The following is a 27,489-nucleotide window of genomic DNA, read 5'->3' as shown; positions in this document are numbered from 1 at the left end:
CGAAAGCGGGCCTTCCATTCAAACGCTTCTCTTTATAAACCCAAACCTTAAAAGACCTGCAAAAAAATCGAACCCTAGCCGAAACCCTAGCAGAGGAGAGCAGGAGAAGCAAAGCAAGCAGAAATGAAGTACAATCCCCGCGTCACCAGCTCCCGGCGGAAGAACCGCAAGGCTCATTTCACCGCGCCGTCCAGCGTGCGGCGGGTGCTGATGAGCGCGCCCCTCTCCACCGACCTCCGCTCCAAATACAACGTCCGATCGATGCCGGTGCGCAAGGACGACGAGGTCCAGGTCGTGCGTGGGACCTACAAGGGCCGCGAGGGCAAGGTTGTCCAGGTGTACCGTCGCAAGTGGGTCATCCACATCGAGCGGATCACCCGGGAGAAGGTGAACGGTTCCACTGTCAATGTCGGCATCAACCCCTCCAAGGTCGTCATCACCAAGCTCCGCCTCGACAAGGACCGCAAGTCTCTGCTCGACCGCAAGGCCAAGGGCCGCGCCGCCGCTGACAAGGACAAGGGCACCAAGTTCACTGCCGAGGATATCATGCAGAACGTCGATTGATTTCGATCGATTTCATTTCGGTTTGTGTTTTTGTTAGTTAAATGAAAGTAGTAACTGTCAAGTTAAGCACTTTAGTCGGAATCACTTTTAATTTGAAGTATGCGTTAACGGATTTGGTGTTTAATCGGATCTTCGATTTGAGACATGGATGGATTTGTGCTTTTTTGACATGATATATTATATTTTGGTATTCCAAGCAAAGCAGTTTCGCTATATATTGATTGTTGATTGCATTTTAATTTGTTGCTTGAGTTTATTATTGCCGTATGATATGAAGTTTATGTCGAAATCAATGGATTGTTGATTGCTTTCGGATGTAATTTATATGAGTGGTTGAGAGTGCTGATTCTGCAGGTAATATTGGTCCTGTTAATGGCCTTTGAGTTAGATTTTTCGGAGCAATGCTTCTTCGACATTTTTGGTTGATGTTTTTAATTCGAATGACTTGTTTTGGAACATTTGTTTGTGACCTAGGATATACGGGGGTGTCGGGACTCTGAATTGTGAACCAAGTTGAACTTCTCGTATTGGTATATCGTTTCGCTGATTTGTATTAGTTTGTTGTATTGTTAGGTAGATTTGGGGGATTACTTATGGGTTTAACAGAGTCATTGTCTGCTTGTTGTAGTGAGCTATATGAGAAGATGAAAGAGCTGAATCTGCATCCCGGTGTAAGCCCTACTAATTTGATTCGGACCATTTTCTTGGGCGCATTGTCTTGTGCATTTTTTATTGAGAATTAAAGTTTCTGCGAACTTGTTTTGGGATTTTTGTTTGCTAAACTGAATGTACACTATTGGTTTCAAATTGTGAAGTTCTCATACTGATTACCGACTGATTTGTCTTGATCGTTGTCAATTTAGCGATATTGGGCGGGATACATGTGGCCTTAGTTCTTCATACAGACACCGACTTAGGGCTGGTTTGGTATTGCTGTGCTTTGAAAAAAAACTGCTGTGAGAATAAGCGGCTGTGAAATAAATCAGCAGAGCGTTTGGTAAACTTTTTTGTAAAAGTGCTTTTGGAAAAAAAAGCAGTCTGATAGTGGGTCTTTTCATTAAAAGAGCACTGTAGCTCCGTGTGCTTTGAAAAAAAGCCAGTTTTCCAAAGCTGCAAATAGCAGCTTCAGCTTTTTCCTTTGATTTCAGCTTATTCTAACAGCAGCTTCCAAAATAAGCCTTTTTTTTTCAGTTTACCAAACACCTAAAACTCTCACAGTTTTTTTTCATAGGTGTTTTTTTTTTTAAGCACCTCACTCCCAAACTAGGTCTTAGAACGGGTATAAGGTTTGTAGGCTTTGGTTTGTGGCCATAGATTTTTCTTCAATGCAAGTTCTTTGTCCTTCATCTTTTGGATCATCTTTGGTTCTATGCATTCGGATATATTTGAACTACGTTTCCGTTTGAATCCAGCTAGCCCTGAAAGATGCGTTTTCTTGCTAGTCTCATGGACTCATTGAAGCATATGTGGAATTTGATAGCAAGAAGTTTTATCTCGCGGTCTTGGGATTGAAAGTTCACTTCGTTTATTTGACCAAATTTTGTGTTTTTGCCTAACTTGTCTGTTTGGTTGTTGGCTCTTATTTTTCGATGTTTTAGTTGGTCTTTGATCGCATCTCTTGTGCGACGTTAGTTTTATATTCATCATAGTAATTTGGTTGTTTGAATGAGTAGTTGAGTTCACCAAATTTTCTGTAATTTGCAGGATTTTGTTAGTTCGTATTTCTAGTCGAGTGATAGATCCTTCCCCTCATTTCGGCACCATAAAACTTCGTCTTACATTACAAGTCGTTTAAGAGCATTCATTCTTGCCTCGTGATCCCGAGTTTGAGTCCTCCCTCTCCTAATATCGATTATAACAAAGAGAAATGCTAAGAAGATTCTTGCAAAACTTTCTCGCAAATAGATGACCGAGGGCCCTTCTAGATAGAGCCATGTTAAGTCACTTCGATTGCTCCCTTATTGCGATAGTCTCATGAACTATGAGGCAACAGAGTTCGCATAGATTCTCACTTCCTGAGTAACCTTGGCATCTCTTAAAAAAATAAAATAATAAAAGTGAAATGCTAGGAAGACTCAAAGTGAGATTCTCCATATATTACCCCTTCACCTCACGTAACATTTTTGACATAATATTTTATAATGCAACAGGAAGGAAAATTGAATGGCGAATCCCCTAATTATATAATTCATATTGAAGACTGATCCAATTTATGATTAAGGATTATGACAAAAAGGAAAAAATGGCACAAAAACGTCACAAGGGCTATCTTGTCATTTTACCAAAAAGGGGAGTCCTACCCCAATACAGTCGCCGTCATCAAATGATCAAATTCACTATATAACATTCTCAATCACAGCTACAATTTTTTACAACCATATATATGTACGCAAATAACCGTTCTACCCTTTGCCGTACCCAAAAAGTACAAGATCACACGAGAGATGCCGATAAAACATATACAACTTTCTGAGCAGTTGCGGTGGCCAAATCTTTTCAGGGGAGTGTTCCGATTAGACGTCAACATTGGCTTTGTTTCCGGCGAGGATGAGCGATATTTCCAACCCACGGCTAAATGCTTGGTTAAAGAGAAGTCGAGACTGGAAGGTGGAGATGAAAGGGAACCAGGACAAGAACGCTATAGGAGCAAAAATGAGCATCCCCATACCAGCATCGTACATCCTGGCAAACTCCCTCACCGAGTCCCATAAACCTAGACGCCTGACGATGCTCTTCCAAGTGACCGCTAGCTGTTTTATGCACAACCGAAACAGCTTAACAAAACGTTGCCAAATGACCGTGTATATAGAATAACGCATGCAAGGAATGGATATAAAGTTTAACTTACGCATAATATGGCCCATCCGGTAGGAATGATTGCGAGCAGGCTTGCAAACAGGTCAACTATTGAGAGGTCGGTAAATATTACAAGAAGAGCAATAACCGCGACAAGTCCTAAGGATGCCACACCCTGTATAAATCTCATCACGAGCTGAAAGTTGGCGGACTTTTTGGGACTGAAGCTGAAGACCTGGAATGCAAAATAAATTCAGTCACCAAGAGTATGAGCTTAATTAAAATATATCGAGCATACCCAAAAGCTCGAGGCAAGGGGTATGATAACTTTCTTGGCACAAACCTTGAAAATCAGGACAACAGTCACCAATACAACCCAAGAGTAGCCGTAAATCTGGATCAAAACCACAAGACAAAACTGTCAAGATAAAGAGCGAACGATGCTAACAATCGAGAGAATGTCCATGCAAAATCACAAAAAGGTGAATTACTAGACATTAGAGCTGAAGCTGTATGCACATTCAACTATGCACTATAGTATCAGTTGGAACTATCAGAGTCGTAATCATCTCTTGAGTACAAATCAAAATGAAATCACAACATGATTCTATATTAAGCTCGTAGTATGAGATCAAATGTAGACAGATTCAGTTCATATCTGAGTTGAACACCCATCTCCAGAGCATGCCCAATCTACCAACAGAATTCTCCTAAACTTTTTGTTTCCTCTTTTTATTTATCTTTTCAGTCGATGCACATTTCCCATAGGATTTCCTAAAAGAAAGATTCGGTTGGCAAGGTGTACAAGGAAATACTTTGGTTGACTTTGTTTGCACTGATATATCGTTCATTTGAATGTTAAAAAAAAAATACAGAGGATATGAAGTGTACCGCAAGTGATGTGTCCTTTGCAGTGATATGGAGTTTGTAGACAACGCCGTATTGAAACATGAAGAATCTCAAGCTCAAAATTGTTTCCAATATACGACCTCTCAGTGTTTGAATATGCATCTGCACAAGCATAAAGTCAGCTTTAACACATGACATAAATAAAACAAAGGCAACAAAGAAAAAGTGGTCTTGAACACACAACAAAAACAAACGAGGGGACCATTCTATAACATAAAAATTAAAATGTAAAGATCACATGCAACATATTCAGACAAACAATGATTAACATATTACAACAACAACCAAGCCTTATCCCACTAAGTGGGTCGGCTGGATCAACAAATTGTGGCTGAAAACATATTCCTAAAATAGAAAGTCGAAATAAGATTGAGGCAGAGGCAATGTTTTCATAACAGATACTCTTGCTACTCATCATTCAAGAAAGATGGCCAGCTCTATGCTAGTACTGCTCTCCTCGACACCAGTCCAAAGGCAAAAAGAAAACGAAACAAAAGGCTAGACGAAATTTAGCTCCACGGTCGGGTGCAGTTTCCTTGATATTTGGATATTAAATACACGACAATGTGTTTACAACAGAGATCACCTAAAGTGTACCACACAGATCTATACAACAAAGCAACCTACAGTCCTAAACGAAGCTAGATTAAAGAATTAACATGAAAAAGCCTCAGTCTAAAATAATGGGACTTTAATCAACCTATACAGATAATTGCAACATGAAAACTTATGTACACACGAAAAATAAATAAATAAACTTATGTACACTACAACAGATAACAGAACAAACTTTAATAATAATAATAATAAATAAAACTTAAAAAAATTAGAAAAACAGAAACACCACTTTTGTTGAAATTCTATTGTCATTTCAGTTACAAACCTGCTCCTCATCCCACCAAGATTCCCAACTATGCTCTCCCTTAACTCCTACTCCGCCTCGGTAAAGAAGCCAACCGGTCCAATCATCAAAATCTTCCACCGTCCTGTTTAATTAGTAAGAGAGCATCTCAGTTGTTTCAAAAGAAGAACAGCTGCACATACACGTACCTTACAAATAGAAAGTTAAATAAAAATATAAACATACTTTTGCCACTCAAAACCAGACGGATTAAAGATATAGGGAGCAAACAACCAGGAGATGACAAGGAACCAACTGCTGAGAGTTAGCAAAATGTAAGAAACAGCACCACCATCTGTGTACCCATATGCAATGTAAACTATGAGAAGTAGAGCCACTTCAAACCTGCAAAATTAAGACATGGATCAAATGAGCTTAACAAAAGAAAAATGAAAAGGTTTAAACAACTTCACAAATATAAGAACCCCTCATCCAAAAATTAAAGAAAGTGGAAAAGAAATAATGTATTTCATCACTGGAAAATACCACTTACGCTTTGACAAAATGACTCCTCGAGTAGAGCCTATAATTCTCAGCAAACTTTATGTGCTTGACAACAAAGCCTCTTCCAGTTGCTCGGTACTGTTGTTGAAATGAAAATACAAGTATAAACCATCAATTCCATACAATAAGACATGGATAAACAAAAACAGAACTTTTAAGAAAAGGATGAACCAAATACATACTTTTGCACCTCCATGGAGAATGGTGCGCCCAAAATAATGAGTTTTAGTTCCCAATGAGAACGTGAAGAACACAGAACATAACTGAAGCTGCATTGTGATAAAACTGAAAACCGCCTGTAACACAAAAGGTTTTCAATTGCAAATGTTATACCCTAGAATTTTAAGTGCACTGAGTTTAAACTATATGTTCTTCCATCAACCCCCTATTTTCAAGGGTATTAAATGTTATCTTTACGAAGTTACAAATATAATAAAACATTTTGAAACACTGACAATAAAAAACTTCCAAAATATTTCCAATGCAGATTTAAACCATGGATATTATTTTCTAACTTGAACTCAAACTCAAAGGGTTTCAATATGTTGGATATGAGCTCTAGTTCAGACATTAACACTAATAACCGGATTCAAATTAGCATACCCAGGAGTCCCTTATCAAATTCAACCTACTGACAGCTATAATCATGGATATAAATCAGAGAGCTAGAAGCCTAAACCTAGAATCAAAACAAGCTCTAGAACATAGAAAAAATTATTTATTCTCGTAGCAGAAAAAATCAAGTGCAAAGTAAGGGTACACTTAGCTTAACATCATATTCCTTACTTTCACCTACCTCCTCATTTGAGTTTGTTGTCTTATAAAAGCTAAAAGTGTGTTGATGCACAAGATTGGTTTAACCTTGGATCAACTTAGACCCGACCGTAAAACCACACAAATGCACCAGAACACGAGATATATCGTGGATCACCCCAAGTGGGAGATACGTAAATGTAGGTTACATTGTACATGGAGGCTTGTTGCCTTGTTGAGAATGAATCCCACATTGATGGGAGGAGGGGCCTTGCATGGGCTTACAAGAGATTGGGCTACTCTCCATATTGCCAATTGGTTTTATGGTGGAACCCCAACTTTCTTCATGGTATTAGAGCAGGTTATCCCATGTGTGAAGCCAAACGGCCACACACACTCCACATCACCCCATTGTATTGTCCACATGTTAGGCTTGAAAATTCGCCACACGTGAGGGGGCGTGTTGAGAATGAGTCCCACATTGATGAAAGGAGGGACCTTGCATGGGCTTATAAGAGGTTGGGCTACTCTGAATATTGCCAATTGGTTTTATGGTGGAACCCCAACTTTCTTCATGCCTTTGAGAGAGTAAAGTAGCTTGGGTTTTTAATGAAAGACTAGGTTGAGTCCTCGGAAATGAGGATGAGGAAGCCCATCTATAGGACAACGGTTTTGCCCCTCCCCTTTCACATAGCTCATGTGAGCTAAATAGTGAGGCCCAAATATGGTACAACAAAAGATCTAGAATAACTAACTCTATGAACTTCTAAAATCATTTCCAATCCAACAATAAAACTATGGATTTTTTATCGAATCAAACTCAAAAGTTAAAATCTGTTCAGTATCAGCTTTAAATCAGATACCAATATTAATAAATCAGATTCAAACTAGGATACTAGTATACATGCTTCTCTTCTATGAACTCCTTATATTTCTCGTATCTTGAATCCTTGTTCAAGTTATCTTACGGAATTTCTTTATATCCTAAATCCACTATGAATAGGAAAGTAATCTATTCTGTTACAGATAGGGACATAAAATATGAACATACACGGATGAGAAATAAATAGACTAACCTTCAACAATCCCAACTCAAGTATAAAACCCATAATCATTGGAACTGCAGTAAAAATTCCAATCTGGACCAAGAATTGTGCATTGAGAACAGCATCTAATGCTGTGTTACCCGACAATTTTGCTTGCTTCGCAATTGCACGATCAATTCCAGAGAAAGCCTATAAGATTTAACAAAAAGGTATCATCTCCAATGCATTTATAAAAAGTAATAGGAAATAAGCTGGTTCACCAAAACTTTTCCCATCCACTTGACAAAATTATCTTTTCTCCAATATGGTTTAAGTTACCACTTACCAGATAAGCCCTTCCGTATAAGAATATGTATACTATGAGAACAGTCATCTGCATTACAAACCATTTTTTATCACGAAATACAAATATGAAGAATAAAAAACAAAAACTAGAATTTTGCAGGATTCAAAAGCAAAGTACCATTGTGCAGACGTAGAAACCAACAGTGGTGTAAAAGAAAGAGAACATTCTGAAAAAATCAAAAAGTTGCCCAATCCTGTACACATCCCTACTTAGGACTTGCTCCCCATTTCCTCCTGCTACTTTCCCTTCAAATAATGCAATCTGATTTAACCCGACGTCTCTTCCTTTCCCAACCTACACAAAGAAGCACGTTATCAAGAGACCAGAAAAGTATTCTTCACTTAACTGGACAACAACACAACATTTGCTTAAGTATGGAACCTGAATGTATTCGTGGTGTGTAATGTTACCCTGCCTCAATGTGGAGTTGAACCCTGCAGAATTTGTTTTAATTAAGTTGACAAGACCAGATTAAAAGACACAAGAATGAAGCATAACAAAACTCATCATTTGAAACTCCTATAAAAAAAAAAAATCATTTTCTTCAGCGAACATCAAATCATTAAGGTTAGGAAAAGAGCAAAACATTCCCAACTATAGATGCACACGGACATCAACTATAAAGCATCTCTATAGTGTATCCACCTAAATTCTAAGACCGATATACTGAATTTAAAGTTATTTTGGTGTGGGGGGGGGGGGGGGGGGTAAAATGTTCCAAAATTTCAGTAACCTAGAGGCATCAGTGTAGCCATTTACAAAACTAATCAGTATTGCTAGCAGATATAAGAGAAATATTACCAGCATCTTATATGCTTACCTCCAAAAATATCTTCACTAATATTGATAACACGTGACGATTTACTAATCCCACCTCGGGTAGTGTGGAAAATTCGGTCAAACACATCAGGGTGTCCATAGTGCATGCGAACTCTGCACATTAGAGAGAACAAAACTCAAAACCAATGCCAGGAAAGAAAACAAACCAAACCCATTGGGTAACCATATATTCAAAATGTTTGGTACAAACAAGGTCAAGTTACAAAATACTAACTTGAGAGGATATGCTAAAACTCGTTGAGCCAAAGTCACAAAGCTAGTCTCTTGATTGGACATGAACCATGCTAAAGATGAAACACTGCATGGATACATGGATACATATAACACACATGTAATCAATTATGCTAGTAATAATAATTTTGGAAACAAACCTTTAAAAATTAAAAAAATAAAGACTGGAAGAGAAGCTGGGCAAACCTTCCAGTAAATACGTGCTCTCGCACACCAAGAATAGTTGGATGTCGAATGCCATGTTTTCTGCGAAATTCCTCAAGGAGATTTCTCATTTTCATTGCCTCCTCAAGGTAGTTGTCCTAAAGAACCAAATAAGAGCATATATCAATCAGCTGTTATATCCTCCTCAATTGTGGCAAAGTTGAAAACTCGTGTAAAGTTAGCCTTATCCTAGTGTCAAATTGCACGTTATAAAAAAAACAAAAATTATAGAGAGAGAGAGAGAGAGAGAAGTGACATGTTTAGGGTGCATGAATTCATTATTTACATAATGTAGTAACAATCCACTAAATTAAACAGCCATATAGGAAGCCAATGAGAGTGTAAAAAACAAACGCTAACAACAAAGAAAGCAGCAACACACTCAGGCACAAACAAACACCCAATGATCAACTGGTAACCTGGTTCATGTCAATAGTCTGAACAGCTTCCCCACGAGTGAACACTATTGCATGGTTTTGATTTTCAGGCTTCCCTTCACCAAGCTTCGGATCACCAGGAAGTTTAATGGAGTATATTTCCTGTAATTGATATTAGTCAAAAGAAAAACACATGTAAGCACACAATGAGATTAATAAGTGCAATTATTACCAAACCCTTTGTACTATTCACCTAATAGAGTCAATTTATAAATGTAGCCCCTCAGCCAATAATTTGAGTTTTCAGATGGGATGCTTTCATTAGAGTCATCTAGGATGACAAAAAGGTTAATAGCAAAGAAAATTGATTCTAGAGTATAGACTACAGAAGACCTTAAACTGGACGGAAGAAAAAGAGAGGGAACAAAACTCAGAGTACCTGATCCTTTCCATGTATATCGGCTTTTACAAGCTTTGAATAAAATTCCTTTGTGGTCTTTCCTTCACTTGCACCACTCTCCTCAACGTGTATATATGCAACCCGAAGGGCTTCATTCCTAGTCAAATGTAAATTGATGATAGTATCATACACAAGTGAAAAATAAAATACCTACACCACCATCCCGTTTCATAAAAGATAGGTTCAGGGAAACCAACATTGTCTAATTGTAAACATATGACTTGGCATCCTCAAAGAGTTGAAGAACTGTATGCAGACATCTGATATATGATTGGAAAATAACAGCAAGCATACACCTAGGAGAGGATGTTTTCAACATGATATGAACCCAAGATGAAGGTTTACATACTTGACAGACCTAACTTACCGTTGCAGATGTTACTAGTGTACTGTCCTTATTAAGATATAAAAAGGGCTTGCCTTAAACCCAGAATTAATCCCATTGTTTACAAACTCATACGAAAGGGTCAACATAACTCAACTTGAGAGATCATTATATTAAAAGATTGTACCTCTGCAACAAAAGGGATATATCAGCAGCCTCCGGTGCCTTTCTCTGCTTTTGTTGCCCATAAATTTGGCATGACACCACATAAGTAAATTTCAAATCCGCTTGTGCACGTGATTCACGTGACAACTCATAACCTTGACTAGTGAAGACATCATTTTGCGGATAATCACCCACTACCAGTGCAGGAAGAAACGTTAAACTTCCACACATTGTTCAAGTGCTCACCCAAAGAAACTTGAAAGCAATTCAAATTTCAACAAGAAAATACCTCCAAACGATCTTCTTTCCATAAAACTCTGTAGCATTAAAGCCCTTCTATAATACATCATACCACGCACTGCAATTCAAGAACATTAAATCATTCGATACAAGTCAAAAAATAAACCAACCTAACTGACATATGATTATAAATATAAATGAACTACCAACAATGTTAAGTTTTTGAAACAAATGATAGCTATTATAGCAAGTGAAACTAACCGGTCCTGGCTAAAGTCTGCCCGCGATAAGATACCCAAAACCGAAGCTCCAAAGAATCACTTGAATTTTCCTGCAGCTCAGCATCCCCAGTAGACTCACCCCGACCAATCCGTTCCAAAAAGTTATCCCACTCATCTAAAATGAAAGACAAATTCTTAACCACCTTTTTTTTCTTTTTTTTTTTGAGAAGAAACGATAACATTTATTAAAATAAGTCACTTAATGTAAAATAAACAGAGAAACCAACTAATAAAATCAATGAGGTATAACTACATTCATGGAGAACAGGGATCCATCCCAAACAGTAAAATCTTTGTTCAGGATTAATTCATTCAGAGCTTGTTTAAGTTAAGTGACCAAAAGTCCAAAGTGATGTCCATCTTCAGCTGGATTATAACTAAGCCACCCAAGATAAAATGCACTTTGTAGAAGAAGCTTGGTTCATGCTCGCAATCAGTTTAGATGTAATTAATCAAGGCGCAAGAATCCTAGAATTTGGCTCCTATCAGCTCATATACAGTCCTACAGGACTGGGCCACGAATTTATAAACTTACTATATCTAATGGATTATCTGCACTTATACCTAACTCAGTCACATGACATAAAGGCAAAATATGGATAATGAATATGTTCTTGTGAAGATTTTAAATATAAATGCAGGATAACATACCTGGAAAAATTTTCTGAAGATAGAAAAGTATTGATATTCCATCCTCATTTTCAACTCGCAATTCGGAGGAACTATAAAGTACCGTCTCACTGTAGTACGGGGTGAAGACGCTGTTCTCAAACAAACAACAGATTTTCAAAATAATATAAAAAATAAATAAAACTGACAGGTAATGAAATTTCAGCTCACATGATGAAAATCATTTACCAGAAAGGAACCATTTCACTAACTGGCTTTGCTAAAGGCATGTCCATAAACAATGAATTTGTAAAAAACTCTAATCTTCTTCTTGCTTCAAGATTTTTTGGAATATTTGCTGCAGAATCCTTTACAGTGACAAGAAGGTGTAACCGCTTAACCAGCTCTTTCTGTGGCAACAGATACAAAAATATATACAATATTAAAATCCCTGAAATTTTGAATACGTATAAAAAGGCGTAGATTTTTTTTCCCTTTTTATCTTCCATTCAATGATGCTTACAGTTTCTGGATCATTGGGCCACTTTATCCTGGAAAACAAGCGCCCTTCATTTCTTGCTTTTGCTAAAAGGCTCCAAGTGTCAAGCTGCTCCCTGGAGCATTTAGAAGGGAAAGGATAGGTAATTATAAACATCACAAGAAAATAAAAATCCTGCTTAAAATTTAAAGAGAACAATTCACATACCTCAAATCAGATGACAAAAGGTCATGAGTAACAACATCATACAGCTCAAATACAGATTTAGCAGCACCTTTTGCAAGTATATCAGTTTCATTGCGTATCTGACATAAACCATCCATGTCAATAACAAGACATTACAAAATCATATTAAAAGGATAAAATGACATGATATCTAATAATAAACCTCAAAACATTCAACAAGCTGTGTACTTAAATGGCAAGAATTAAATAATATAGAAACTCTAGCTACATGTTCTGTAGTAGCAAGACGTGAGAGAAAAACAATTGGAACCAAAACTTTACATAAAACAACCACATACAAAGGAGTGACTGACAAATTTGCCACAACAAGCACCAAATGAGAGTTCTAAACTATTAAACAATATGAAATGTTGAGTGATGCAAATGGTCAAAGAATATACCAGCAGCCCAGTTAAAGCTGTAAGTTTCTGTAACACCTGGGGAAGCTTCTTAAGAATTAAAGTTACAAGAAGAGAACCCTCTATAATACTGTTGTTGATCTCGCGGTAGATCCTTTCAACCCTACCATAAAGAAGGCAGCACAGAAAACTCAACAACTTGACAATCATGATATGTAACAATCTGACATTTGCAAAAGAAGAATAACATTGTAAATAAAAAAGAATTAATACCAAAGTCTCCCTTCACCATCAACCAGAGAATATAGTATCTTTTCAATACTGTAGTAGACTTCCTGAACTGCATATGCCATGTACTCATCCCTGCATATTCTATTCCAAAGATCTGTCTGTGTATCTTTGCAGTCCAAAGCCAAATCAATTGCCAGCAAGATCTGTAAAATTACTAAAATATAAAAACAAGTAAAGAAAGAAAGAGGATTTATACTACAAAATGCAACTGGCTACATCCATATTTCCAACTGAAATCAAAAGGTCATACCTTACTGCTCAGAAGAAACAAAGGCCATTGAACCAATCTTAGACTTCCTGTGTTGCTAGGCATACAGAGCAAATCCATCTCCCTGGAGGATAAAAAACACACAGGTTCAAGGCATACCAACCATAAAACAAAAACAAACTGGAGTAGCAGAAGAATAGCATTTGATATTTTTCTTCTCATTGCAAGTAGCAAGCCTCAGCATATTACCTATTACTAATAAAATCCTCCTCTCGCAAACTTTTAATTATCTCGTTCCAAAATGGAGAAAACATGGCTGCATACATCTTGTTTGAATCTTGAGAATCCTGAATGAACCAACTCATACCTCAGTGCCAAAAATTTCATAGCAGGAAGAACAAAAAGGGAAAACAAAAGTGGTTGCAGTAACAAGAACAGAGAAGATTGCAGAGCCAAACTTGAAAAATAACCACAAAAAAAGAAAAAAAAAATTACAAGTGACACTGAATTTTAAGATACAAACATTTGTTGGAAGTCGTCAGTTAATCTCAATACAAATGGATTTTAACAGGATGGAAGTTAGATATTTTCATTTTAAATCCATCCCCCAACCGGAAAACAAAATGAAGTGTCCCAGATGCTGCTGGCATATCTTATTTGACAGAGTGAGAAGTTAACATGTATAGAAGCTTTTAACGTGTGTCCCACTGTCCTTGCACAAATAAAGACTTGTAGTGAAGCCTAAAAACCAATATGTAACTCTAAATAACTCTAGGCATCCTAAATTACTTTCATAGAGCAGAAACTTGCAGCAATAAGTTGTGCTAACATGGAATATGAATCATCTAAAAATTAACTGAATCAGTAGGGGAAAGAAATCAGCTTAAAAAACTCACCTGGGATGACTGACTGTTAAACGGCAACCTGAAGAAGTGAATTGAGATGCAAGTTATAAACAAAAATGACAAAGGGAAATGTAATTTCGATTACAAGATTTTTGAAAATGACAGTGATCAAGATCCAGTTGCGTCACATGGCTATCAAGTCGCATATTAGTATCCTACACAATCAATCATCTTATTATACTAAAAAAAAATATATATCAGCAAGATTCCCATAAATATAAGAAAATGCACTCGAGTATGAAGCATTTCTTTTAAAATTGATGACTTTCTCATAAGTATGTGGACTTCATTGTACCCTCAATGATCACACCATCAGAATTTGATGGAATTTATATCAAGTGAATAGCAAGTAACCTCCTATTGAAAGATGGCAAGTAAACCTTTAGAGTTAATTGACTCTATCGAAAAGCTCATTAATGATGCACTTCAGCTTATTCTCGAGCACATTCATACCACATTCAATTATATTTCTAAAAGGGGGAAAAAATTGTGCGCAAATTTGACCCCAAGCCAATGAGGCTCCCCGCTTTTTGAGGAACGGGGTGGGGTGGGGGGTTGAACCTCCATCGTACGCAGCCTTAACCTTGCTGTGTGCAAATTTAATATACAGAACAAATCTGCATGAAACTAAAAGCGGCAAAGGAAATTGATAACAATGGTACAAGGTCAAAAATTCAAATCACTTCAGAGTATCACTCTAGTGCTGTCAGGAAGACCAGCATTTTAATTTAGTACCACAAGTTTCCCAGCCACATAGTGCATATTTTAAAATTTCCAAGACCTGTACACCTTCAACCAAAAATTGCAGAAGTATGAGAAAAGTAAACAAATAACCACCTTCTATTTTGTGAGACGAGATTCTTGGCAAAAGCTTCTGGAAAACTCTCAAAGCGTTTATGCACCATTTCAATCGAACGTATCTGCCACAAACAAACAACAGACAATCAACCCTGTAAGAAGTTGTGATGAATTGCATGATGAAACAAATGTAAGGAAAATAGAAAACATGAGAGCGAAAGAGAAGAATGGAGCCAGATGAGATGATAGAGCGAAGTATGTTAACCTACAATTTCAAATTTGTTTCTAGAACACCCATAAACTTAGAATAACACATTTATATATGTTTAATAATGAACAATACAAACAAAGAGCAGAAACTACCCATATGTCACACAGAAAGAAATTGCAACTATTTAGAGTAGATAATACCTCGCCTAACCGAGCTCTTGCACCGATCACACCACCAATAATGGCTGACAGGATTGTGTACCATATGTAAAAATCCATGAGATAGATCTGGACCATAGAACGTTATATTAGAACTGTGCATCCAAAGTAGATGCAATATGCACATTCTAAGACAGAAGGTGTTTTAATTCAAAAGGTAACAAGGGAGAAAGCCCTTGATCTGAGAAAGACAAGAAAAAGAGCACCTAACTTGAGGCACAACAGATTATTATGCCATTTTAAAATATTCCCAATGTCAGATTCCAAAGAATCCAACTTTCTAGTCTAACATAATACATCTTCATGAAGTAAATTCAACCCTCTCATTAGAAGTCTGAAGCTAAAGAAAGAAGATACTCACACCCACAACAGGAGCCCATAGGCAAGCTACCGTCAATGCATTATTGTTATCTGCAAAAACAGATGTATACATCAATAACATGCAGCAACATTCTATTCCAAGAACTATCAATCCCCTAAAGAAACATCAAGAACAGGGGAATCATTAATTATAGACAAGTATGTTCACAGAAAATGAAAAAAAGTTACTCTTAAGCTCACAAATAAACAAATGTTATGATTTAAAAAATAACTGCTATTGCGAATCAACATGATATTTGTTTTAATATAGGAGACCCCTTATCACTACAACCATATCATGATACAATAAAGCGCCAAACACATGATCAGATAATTTGCACAGAATGAAGAGAGCAAGAGACAATCAGTAGCAAGATATTCCACCGATAGAGTACATTTTGTAAATTCATCAGAATGACATGTATTACGATACAAATGCCAAGTACTAACACGTCAAGTTTAAAGTGCAATCTCTTGAAACACCAAAAGCTTCAAAACGTAACAAGCACCTTCCATAAGAGGATTGTTGGAAACCACTAGGGAAGATGTAGCGCTTTGTGGGCCATGTGCAGAAAGAGGAACAGTGAGAAAGGTGGTTTAACATAATTTTAATGTGAATCAGAGAATGTTGATAAAGTAGTCATCCTGAAGGTAAAAGTAGCTTCTTGACAACATGTCATCCCAATTAATGATAGACCAATAATTGCAGTTCCATAAGTTATGGGGCCTAAAGACGGCAATATCCCAGTTTTTGTCCCTTTCTAGTTTCTACCAGAAAACAAAAAATAGGCTTTGGATTGAGTTGATTGTTGACGTCAAGCAACAAAGTACTAGTGAGCATAAACAAGAACACAGAAAGTAAATCAATGTTGAGAAACTCACTCTTTGACACAAAATCATGCCATGAGTATTGCAGAGATGGAAGGTCCACGATGATTTTGGTGGGTTCAACAAGAGGTTTAATCTGCAGTATAAATGATGACTCAAGTAAATGAAACTGTGTAAAAAGTAGAAGACAAATACAAGAAGTCCTAACGTTCAGGTTACACTACCAAGCAAAATCATAAATTAAATTTGATTCAAACTCACCCCAATCTAGAAAAACTACACTAAAAAGGAATATTTTAAAAATGTTTGGACCAAGATGCCCAAAGAGAAACTGAAAAATATAAATCTATGCCACCACCACACTTCCATTTCCCTTCCTTCCCATCAAAATATCCCGATCTCCAATCCAAACAAACATACATCTCATCTAAAATTAAATTCTTATATAATTTTATAAATCTACTACAGCCAAACACTAGACTTGTTGATCAACTGAAAAATATACTCATTGATCACTTGAACTTGAGGACGAGTAAAAGTAGCCTTGCCTGGAGAAAGTAGGTAAAGGTGAACTTGCAGATGAAGATCACCAACCAAAAGAGCACATACCTGCAAAAATTAGAATTTTTTGAAACAATATATGAGGCCCTTTTACATATATATGGTCTCTTGAAGAAATAAAAGCTAACCAACCAGCATATATGTCAACACTCGATTTGACATGCAGACATAGACAAAAATTAATATTTTGAACCAGGCCATCAAAATACATTGGCCGGAGTTCCAACAGAAATCTTCATCACAGAGTCCAAATTTGAGAACTCCAAAACCAAGAGACAAATATAAAGTGAAAAGGAATACAATAACCCTAACGAACTCGAAATGGCTTAGGGTGGCGACAAATATATCAGCACACCTAGAACATGAAAGGGAGTGACACCATAACTTACATACAATAAGTTAAAGAAGTTAGTCTCCCTTAAGTGATGACAAGCCTAGCCTAGCTGCAGAATTCTATGAATATACCAAAATATTGATACCTCATCTGAGAAGCAATAGAAAATATAAACCTAAATAATCTGGACACTTATATCATAGTAAGTCCAACTGGATGACAAACACTCAACAAGTTTCCTTTAACAGAAACAATATCTAGAAAGAGTATAGCCTATTTGTAATATGAAAATAAAATATGAAAACAAACTCTACTAAGCTTTATCTAAAGAATTGGTGTGCACTGAATGAGCCCCTTTCTTCCCAAGTTCCAAGGGACATTGAGAACTCAAGTCACTTGTGACTTTATCCCAAAATTTTTAGTGTCAGCTCAACTCAGTTACATCAGATTCTAAATAACAAGATCACATTGTCAACCATGACAACAAAAGAAATCAAGCTCAAAGCTGAACAGATAGTCAACAATAAAAAGTTCCAAATGCCCACATACCTGCAGTAATCACTCATCTTCTCATAAAGACCGCGTCCAACAAAGTAACGCTCCTGAAATACAAATTAAGAAAGCAGAAAACAAAGTCATCACCATTTTAGCCATAGCAAATTTAAAATTATTCGGTCACCATTTCAAAGTTCAAACCGAGAAAAGTAGGACTTGCCTGGTAAATCCACTTAAAAAATTGGAAGAAGGATTGATCAGACATCTCAGAAATTTTATGACATCCTGGAAACTTAAGCAATAGTGCAAGGACTATGCGCAGAGCAGCATAAACACCCAATACAATAACATATATCCGAAAGTAGAATGAATCTGAGTTTCTGTCATTTCTTTCATGCAGAACTTTCCTGCAAATTTATAAATTTCAATACAAAATTACAAAAGTAATAACAGATATCATGTAAAAATGTAGTTTGGGTAAACTGTCTAAAAGAAAGGAGACTCACAGATAGATATATGTCACAGCAACAGAGCTCAAGCCAAACCAGAAAAATCTAATTACAAGTCTAGAGACAGCCATGCCTCTGGCTGTGGTGTAAGCCCCAAACATGAGCACCACGTCCAGAAAACCTACAGCGACAGCACATCAGCCAACGAACAAAACAGGAAAAGAAAGAGCAAAAATAGACTAAGGTTTTGGGACTTAATTGCAAGTGTTGATCTGCAGATTGTTTGAAAAAATAAATAAACAAAAAGCAGAAACTTACTCTCTATGAAGTTCATGATAACAAAAGTTGGTCCAATGCTGAGGACTGTCTTTAAAGTATCCAAGTTGATGTGTCCATTAAAGGCTATAATTGCCAAAGCCTTCAGCATAGGAAATACAAGTTAGATTTTAAAAAATGTAGACATTTAATCCAAACTATCTCAGTAACCATATGTGGAAAGTTGGAACGCAAAATTAACCTGGAACATCAAAGCTAAAAAGATCCACAGGCGATGGAAACTTCTATACAAGTGAAAAAAGGTCCGATGCTCAACGAAAGTGCTTTTTCCGGTCTGCCATCCAAAGCAATAATCAAAAGCTAGGAGGAAACAAATGGTTTAAGCAAAAGGATGGCTTTCCACCTATATGATACAACTTACAAGCACTAAAAAGTGAGACCCAAAACAGAAAATCACTCCCAATATCATCTTTGTACAGAAGAGCCAAATGTTAAGGCCTTTTACGTAACTAACATATGTAATTCATCAAAATCTATTGCCCAGCCAAAACTGAATACACATGTTAATCACCAAAAAGGTTCAACATATCAATAACGAAAACAAGACTATGCACCAAGACTTTCATAAACAATTCATGTACCATATTTTCATCATGCTTAATCCAACTAGTACAACAACAACAAAGCCTTTTCCCACTAAGTGGGGTCGGCTATAGGAATCCTAGAACACCATTGCGCTCGGTTCTGTGCCACATTTTCCGTTAGATCCAAGTACTCTAAGTCTTTTCTTAGAGTCTCTTCCAAAGTCTTCCTAGGTCTTCCTCTACCCCTTCGGTCTTGAACCTCTGTCCCGTAATCGCATCTTCCAACCAGAGCATCAGTAAGCCTTCGTTTCATATGTCCAAACCACCATACCAATTTTCTCTCATATTTCCTTCAATTTCGGCTACTCCTACTTTACCTCGGATATCCTCAAACTAGTGATGCTTAAATATAAATTTTTGAAGAAGAAAGGAAGAAAGAACACTTGAGAATAAGAATAGAGTGAGCATATTGCTATACAATTCTAATTGTTAAATTTGAAAATAATAATAGTGAACATCGAGTGTACATGATGAGATTAGGGGGTTACCTATGGACCCCTTTAAAGTTTTAAACTTAGTCATTGACACTTTTTAGCAGAAAAGTGCCAAAAGAAAATATGAAATGTCAAGTTTAAGTTTCAAACCTTCAGAATGATTGAATATACAAAAGCATGAATCAATTTGGCCACAAAGTACAGATATAACTAACCCTTTTTCGCTTTTTAGGTTTGAACAAGAATGGTGAATCCCTCCTCATAGGCCACTTCAATTCAAAACAAGCAGGTGACCTGCAAATTGAAAACGAAATGTCACACTGCCAAACTGAAAGAATCATATCATCCATCAAAAATGTAAACGGGAAAGAAACAAACCAAAAGTATTCATTAAAGTCATCATAATTCCTCCATGCTGAATGTGCAGCTTTCCCATTATTATTTCTGGCGGCTTCCTGCATGCGAAAAATAAAGAAAAACAGAAGTTATTCGCAAGACCAAACAGAGTACATATCAGCCACAGTATATACCCTAGAAACTTAACGGAAGAAGCAACATCAGGAAGAAACCACCATATTAGTAATGCCCACTATGAAACTACTGTCTCCATACTAACAAATAAAAGTAATACCAAAACACCCCATCAGATGACAACATACTAAAGAAATAACAATTTAATTCATGCATTCAAGTTTCCACATCTCAGAACTAGAGGTACCGCATAAACAGACTCCATACATTCCAAGAACATTATCAACAATATTAAATAATAAAGGGCCATAGAAACGAACACTCTGAATTTTTACCTCAAGGAATTTTACAAGAACACAGTGAATTTTTACCTCAAGGAATTTTACAAGAACCTAAAGTAACAATTGCTATTCTTGTTTCTGCCACTTTTCCTTTTAATTTTTTGGATAAAAATTAGGGTGATATTGATTTGTTAAGAAGCCATAATTTTTATCATAAGAATTAAACAAATAAAGCAAACTCTAGCAAGCTATTGGCACGGCATTCAAAGAAGTGTGATCTTGATTCAAAATAAAAAGAATACACCTAAGGTTATTGAGAAGCCATCTGATTGAGTTGGCAAAAGTAGTTCAAGTTTATAATTAGTGAAAAGAGTTTTAGTGCTATAATGTTTTAAAGTATAACATGCTGCACCTCTGTATTAACTGAATTATACAGTATTCAAATCCTACAATCTTTACAAACCAATAACATATGTGACATGTTAGATAAAAACAAATCAATTCCAATATCAAAAAAAAAAAAAAAAAAAAAAGTTAAGATACACTGAATGTAAAACAAAGAAATCTGAAATAGAGGTCCACTAACCGCAGCCAATATATCATATATTGGAAAAATGATTTGCTGAAGGAAGGACACAGACCCAGACTCGATTCTGCAGCTGGCAGCAAGAATAGCTTCTCCATGATCTAGTATTGCATCTAACTCTTTAGCCATCTGTAGAACAGTAAGATGATGTCATCTCACATTTGTAATAATTAGAAAAATATAAATAAAGCAAGTTATGCTATGTTTTATATGCAAATTCTCCTTGCACCATCAAACAGATAAAAAAACAATTTACAATACTAGAGAAACAGTATCCGAAAATGTTACTTAACGATTTCCACGCTGTAATCTTGCACTAAATTTCTGAACAAATAAATTCAAATGAGCCAACACTATATACTTCACTTGAACTTGCATACAAATTCATACATAAAATAGAAAGTTTAAAATTCTATTCAAATAAGTGAACCTTTATCTATATGAACTGAGAAGAAATCAGCAAACTGCATAATGTTTTCAAGCTTACATGGTGAAATATGTAGCAAATACATTCAGGAAGAAAGCGGACATTTGCAGCTTCACCCCAAATCAGAAAGTACAAGGAAACCAGAAAAAGTTTCCTGTCCCGATCAATTGCTTCTAAACTGTGAAACAGTGTATATGTAATTAGCAGTGTACATAAGAAATTTTTAAAGGGCTGTTGACACAAGAATTAAGTATTTAAGAAAGCATTAGAGTTGAGATTACCTATTCCATGCAAGGCGTATCCGCAGGTATCTGCACCATTTCATATAATTATCCAGAACTTTCAGAAATACCTCATTTATTGCTTTCTCATCAATTTTCTGTGCACACCAAGACATAAATATATCAATAAACTTCACATCTACAATACTATTTCCATGCCCATAGGTCCCATACAATATCAAACAAAACATCACATGCCATGAAGTACCATAAGCAATAAATTATTATACCTCTAAAGAACAATGAATCATAAAATGATACACATCTTAAATACCAATGTGAGCACTAGCGACACAAGTAAAAAGGGCAGTTCAAAACAGTAAAGCATACAATACCCTGCAATTGCAGAGTCTACAGAGGATCAGGTAAACAGAGTCTTACGCCCAACAGGAAAGCGGCTGTTTCCCACTTCAAACCCAAGCTCTCCAGGTTACCAAGAAGAACCATACACTCAAATAAGAGGCAGGGTAGCGTACAAGGCTCCTGCCATTGAGTGGTCTTACTCTAGGTAGGATCAGGTGTATACAGTCCTAGCCCCGCTTACAAACAGGTGGTTTCGATTAACAAACCGAGTGATCACCACAAGAAGTGACATTAAGCTTCTCATGTAAATATATCTTTCAAATCTTATATTTTTAAATTTCTTGAAATCACAATTTAAATTTTTATAAATATCAACACGAGAATATAAAAAGACATAGCATATAGGATCACATACTTGAGAAACTGTACAATGCTTCAAACTTAATTTTTGGAACAATTTGCTACACAAGATATATAGAAGAGGCTGGTATGTGTTGTGATTTATGGCTAAAAATTAGGATGATGCAGAAATTAGGTTTGTGTTACCTATTTCATTTTGGTGTCTTATTTGAATTTGGATTTGACTTCTTGGTTGGATTTCTTGCTTGGTGGAGAGATTTTGTTAATTACCTATTTTATTAGGATTTGGATTTACTTCCAATTTGGATTAGAATTCTCATTGTAACCTAAGTCCTATGCACTATAAATAGGAGCCTAGGGTTAGTTTATTTTGTGTGCCTCACCACGGCTTAGAAAGTTTTCTCTAATTGGGTTTTGGGGTTGATGTCACCGTTTGGAATCATGAGTGTGTGGCAATCTCATGACTCTTTCGTTTGGCAGTTTGGTGAGAATCAATTTGTGAGTTAGAGAACAATTTGGGAGAATCTTCTCCATTTGTTCAAGTTCTCTACTTGTTTGGTTTACAGTTAATTTGTGGGATTTGGGTTGTGAGAGTTAAAACACTCTTTTGTTCTCCGTTTGTTTAGTGAAATTCCTCACCATGCTTCGCTCGTGGACGTAGGCTTTACACCAAACCACGTTAGATCTCTTGTATTTTTATTCTGAGATTGTTTGTATCTTCACTTTCGCCTACGACTTTGATATTTGATACTTTGTTAGAATTCTCTCCCGCTTGCACATAAAAGTACAAGACTAAGGCCTTAAATGCAGAAATGAATTCACACAAATATTTAGATAAATAAATAGGAAAATAATAGGTGTAACAATTCATAACAAGTTCATTCACATGAGCACAAGGACAATGAGTCAGCAATCCGAAGCACTCACCGGATAAGCCTCAACGGGTATACCAAGCCGAGATTGTGCATTTGCAATTGTAAGAACAACATTCTCTCTCTGGTTCCTCACATTGTCTTTCTGAAAAATTTAACCAGAATCATTATCACAAGGGAGTTTAGCAAAAAATATATATATTAAAAATGCATTAGAAGAGCAATTGTAATTGAAAACGTATGCAGATTCCAGGAAGATACCATACCACATTTAACCACATATATAATTAAGCTTGGGGAAAATATAAAAAACACACAAACCTGAAAACCAAAAACACATTCCAGAAGATCAAACATGTCCGCATTCCGTTGTCCGGATATCTCAAAGTCAGCAGGAAGTCTGGGGAATTGCTCAGTATACCTAAGTGTAGATATTGCACCTCTAACCTGGTGAGATAACCAAATATTTAGAACTGTAAGTCGCGAGTAACTTCAATGGTATGACAAATAAGATACAAGGTGAATGGAACAGAACTCTTGAAGGGCAAGAAGAACAGTTATAATTCAGATCAAACTCACTTCTGGGAAACCTCCAATTGCATTGGTCAATGATGGTGCTTCTAGAGGGACAATATTGTAGGCTGTAAGCTCCCCAGATAATGTTGCATCGGTGCTTTTAACTTTGCGCAACTGGAAACCCACAGATCAAAAAAGTAAAAAACAATCACGTATATTGGAACCAAAACAACAATGCTGAAATAGTTAGTAACATAAATTTCTAGATATTTTTTTTTCATCACTATTTTTTATCACCCAAAATCAACAAAAATAAGTCAATATACGATGAAATTCGCTAAAAGTGCAAAGGAATTAAGAGACGAAAACAGGGTTTCAATAGTAAAGTAATTGCTGGGTATCACATCCAACCATAGGAGATAAAAGGATAAATACCTCCTCTGTAATAAGTCTTCCAACTCCATTAGGATCAGCAACTTTGCTAAGTGCCTCCATCACCTCAACTAAAGCCCTCAAGGTAGCAATTGTCTTTTTCATTTCTAAATAACTGAGCTCCGATATGAAACAAAAAATAATTAATAAATAACATATTTAATCATACCAAAAAAAAGGGAAGAAACAATAAAAATTTGGACAGAAAACTCAACAATTTCTCGGTTAAAAAAACAAGTATCCAACTAAAGCAAAAAATGGAGGCCATACTCGCCAAAGTCAGCACCAAAAGTTCCAGATTCACGCCATATTTGTTCCTGTCTCTGGATATCATCAACTCTATGTCGTCGCTTGTAGCGCTGGTAAAAATCCCAGAGGTGCTCAATATCACGATTCCGATCTATTTGACCCCCATCTTTTTTTGCAAATTTTTGCTGAAACAAGATTTCAAATACTCATATCGTATAATTATAATCATAAGAAATGAAAAGAAAATACATTATGCAAAACCATCATGCAGTTCTAATTAAAGTAACTGCAACAGTAGCAGCCATTCAAAAATTACCAGTCGGAATTAGATCTTAAGCATACCTTGATTACAGACATCAATCCAGTCTTAAACTGAAGAACACCTCTGCCGTCACTTTTCGGGTCCAGATTTTGCGCCATGGTATACGCCTGCTCACACACTAACATCCAAACAATACAACTCTAGTAAATACATAAACACTCCAACAAAAATACAAGTATCATAACACCACCGGATCACATATTCCAGCTCGGAAAAAAAAACATAGTCCGTAAACAACTTCAATTCGGCAGTACACTGAAAACATCTTTACATCAAAGCAAAAGCTACTAAAACCAGCAGCATATTGTATAATTTAAATCCTTGAAACAATTTTAAGTTCGATTACGACGATTAGCCAAACTTAGCTAACTTAAAACTAAATCATAGACGAAATTTTACGCGCAGACAGAAATAGTAACAATTAGAAGGGCAAGCAAAAATCGAATTGAGCACTGAAAAAATCAGCATGAATTTAATAAATTCAAGAACATAAGAGATAAAGGCTTACGAATTCTGGAGACGTTGGGATCCTCAGCTTGAATCTCATCTGCAGCTTGTAAGATAGCATCGATATTGGTGGTCTTCCCGAGCGACGGCGGGACGGCGCCGGCGATTCCACTAGGAACCCTCCCGTGGCCCTGGCCGGAGCTCCTGAGCTGCTCTCGGTTGAGCGCGGCCCGCACCAGCCGCTCCCAATTGTTGTAAACCCTCGCCATGGCCTACGAGCCTGGCTTAAATGAGAGCTTGTAGATATCAGTGCAAAATGGCTGCGCGCCTTTTCGAACTGTGTTGACTGGGTCCGAGTTGAACGGTCCGACTCGTGGGAGACTGAGTCGAGTCGGACGGGTTGACTGTTTTTGAAATGTGAAAGGGGGGTTTGGATCCGATTGAAAGAGGTTTAAGGAGGAGGGAAAGTGCGGAGAGGGGAAAGGGGGAGACGGGGAAGATGGCGATGGAATTACGGAACTGCCCTTTGAGATTTAATCCACGAAGGAAAGAGAGCCCATTAGTCTGAGAAGCGCGTAACGGAAGTCGGACCGTGTATTCGAGAAACATCCAAGTGCGGGTTTTACCATTTTTCTTCAATAGTTTGAAATTAAAAATAAGGTTGGAGATTTATTTTCAAAAATAAAATGGTGAAAATTTGTTTTAGAAAATAAAACGGTGAAGTCGTAAAAAGTCGAATTACTTGGTAAGTTGAACAAACAAAGATAAACCTGAAAATCAATCCCAATAAAAATAAGGTGAAAAGTAACAATTTTTTGGTAGAGTGGTTGTTTTAGTGAATTAGATAGTTAATTGTTAGGAAATTAGGAGGAAGAAAATTGGTGGAAATTGAATTGGTAAAGGTATAGCTAATTTCCGTCAATGCAATATAGTGTCATCTGCAAAAAAAATTATTTGTCATAAAATAAACAAGCTGCATGAAAATGAAGAACAAACTGTTGGAAACTATATTATTATATGATATTATAATGGGAACCAGGCTGGCCTAGGCACAAGGGCAACTGTCCATGGCCCAAAACTGATGGGGGCACCAAAAAAATATAACCCAAATAACTAGGTATAAAAAAATTAAAAAAAGTCCATATGAAAAAAATGCCCAGGTTTTGGGCATTACAAAAAATAAAGAAAAAAATGACATTAGAGGGACCACTTGGTGGTCCAGGTTTTGGGCATTATAATCAACCAAAAAAAAAAAGAACAAAACGACATTATAAAGGGACCGCTCGGTCCCCACTAACCCTAACTCCCATATCCCCACCCCCCTTTGTTCCCCATTTCCCCAACTTCTACCTGTCGTCCTGACCCCCTGACTCCCTTTCACCAGCAAGCTGTTGCAGCATAGGAGGTCCCTGTTCGGCTGTCCTTAGATCAGCGCCAAGCCCATTGGCTACTGCAAGTGCAAGAGCACTCATTCACACCAACCCTTCCTTTTGAGTTTTGAGGTAAACTAATTTTAAAAATTTGAATTATCAATTCATAATTTCATATAAAATTTTGCAAGTGACATAGAATTATATGATAATTGATGTATAGAATTGTTGTTGTTGATGAATTGAATTCTTGACTAATTGAATTATTTTATTTCATTTCAAACCCAATTTTTTGGTTCAAATTTTATAATATGTTAAACTATGTGTTAGTGTTTTTATAATATATAATATGTGTTGGAATGATAATTTTGATAGGAAATTTTTGTTATATCATGTGTAGGTAATTTTTGCAAACAAATTATCGAAGCCATGTATTTTAGGAAACAACTCTCTAGTAATATGAAAAGGAAAAAAAAGGCAAAGGATAACAAAATTTCAAGGAGCTTTGCTAGGAATGGTTGTATATGATTGTATTTTTTATTGTCGGGGTTTAGGTATTATGTCCATCTCCGTTGTATATTTTCTCAAGTAATATAATATAGGCGTGAGGACCTAGCCCCCCAGCTTCGACTGGGTTCCAGCCCTCGTTAAATATATTTTTTTAAACATATGTTTTCATATTAAAAAAGGACACATTTTGAGCTTTCGCACTGGGCACCCAAAAACTCAGGACCGGCCCTGATGGGAACTTTAACGAAAAGCTTCCGGTATTGTTCACTTTAACGAAAAAATCATATTTTTACACTAAAAAGTCAATCATGGTACTATTTACTTTACCCTTTATTTTGTCCTTATCGTTAAAACTCAAAGTTTTCAAACCATTTTTATTAGTTTTTCTTATTATAATTTCTAAAATATTGAATGAA

General features: G+C 36.5%; 2 protein-coding genes and 1 long non-coding RNA gene across 3 annotated transcripts; 2 read left to right on the top strand and 1 right to left on the bottom strand.

The window, feature by feature from the left end:
* Nucleotides 1–12: 12 nt before the first annotated feature.
* Nucleotides 13–765, top strand: LOC103455047 (large ribosomal subunit protein uL24z). The gene has a single exon (XM_008394643.4). It carries the CDS (start codon nt 124–126, stop codon nt 562–564), a length of 441 nt encoding a protein of 146 aa, XP_008392865.1. The 5' UTR covers nt 13–123; the 3' UTR covers nt 565–765.
* Nucleotides 766–956: 191 nt separating this feature from the next.
* Nucleotides 957–1,394, top strand: LOC139191300 (uncharacterized). Its single transcript, XR_011575293.1, has 2 exons — nt 957–1,094; nt 1,193–1,394. It is a non-coding gene; the product is annotated as an uncharacterized lncRNA (long non-coding RNA).
* Nucleotides 1,395–2,820: 1,426 nt separating this feature from the next.
* LOC103455150 (callose synthase 10-like) lies at nt 2,821–25,718 on the bottom strand. Its single transcript, XM_029092140.2, has 51 exons — nt 25,255–25,718; nt 24,767–24,864; nt 24,446–24,609; nt 24,179–24,290; nt 23,807–23,917; nt 23,549–23,674; nt 23,283–23,372; nt 21,693–21,790; nt 21,472–21,589; nt 20,985–21,113; nt 20,025–20,101; nt 19,862–19,940; nt 18,810–18,902; nt 18,611–18,710; nt 18,350–18,473; nt 18,064–18,250; nt 17,898–17,950; nt 17,002–17,062; nt 16,508–16,589; nt 15,627–15,676; nt 15,248–15,334; nt 14,876–14,958; nt 14,030–14,057; nt 13,383–13,480; nt 13,176–13,257; nt 12,908–13,068; nt 12,677–12,797; nt 12,258–12,355; nt 12,075–12,165; nt 11,801–11,961; nt 11,594–11,703; nt 10,923–11,057; nt 10,711–10,779; nt 10,444–10,615; nt 9,911–10,028; nt 9,514–9,633; nt 9,077–9,192; nt 8,874–8,957; nt 8,640–8,752; nt 8,201–8,253; nt 7,937–8,113; nt 7,799–7,846; nt 7,504–7,662; nt 5,857–5,970; nt 5,664–5,752; nt 5,357–5,515; nt 5,153–5,255; nt 4,252–4,371; nt 3,704–3,754; nt 3,413–3,595; nt 2,821–3,314 (listed from the first exon to the last, which is right to left on the bottom strand). Exons 1-51 carry the CDS (start codon nt 25,460–25,462, stop codon nt 3,078–3,080), a joined length of 5,700 nt encoding a protein of 1,899 aa, XP_028947973.2. The 5' UTR covers nt 25,463–25,718; the 3' UTR covers nt 2,821–3,077.
* Nucleotides 25,719–27,489: the final 1,771 nt, after the last annotated feature.

The sequence above is a fragment of the Malus domestica genome, chromosome 14 (genome assembly GCF_042453785.1).
Source record: "Malus domestica chromosome 14, GDT2T_hap1".
In the NCBI taxonomy this organism is placed as follows: domain Eukaryota; kingdom Viridiplantae; phylum Streptophyta; class Magnoliopsida; order Rosales; family Rosaceae; genus Malus; species Malus domestica.
This window is presented reverse-complemented; position numbering and strand designations above follow the sequence as displayed.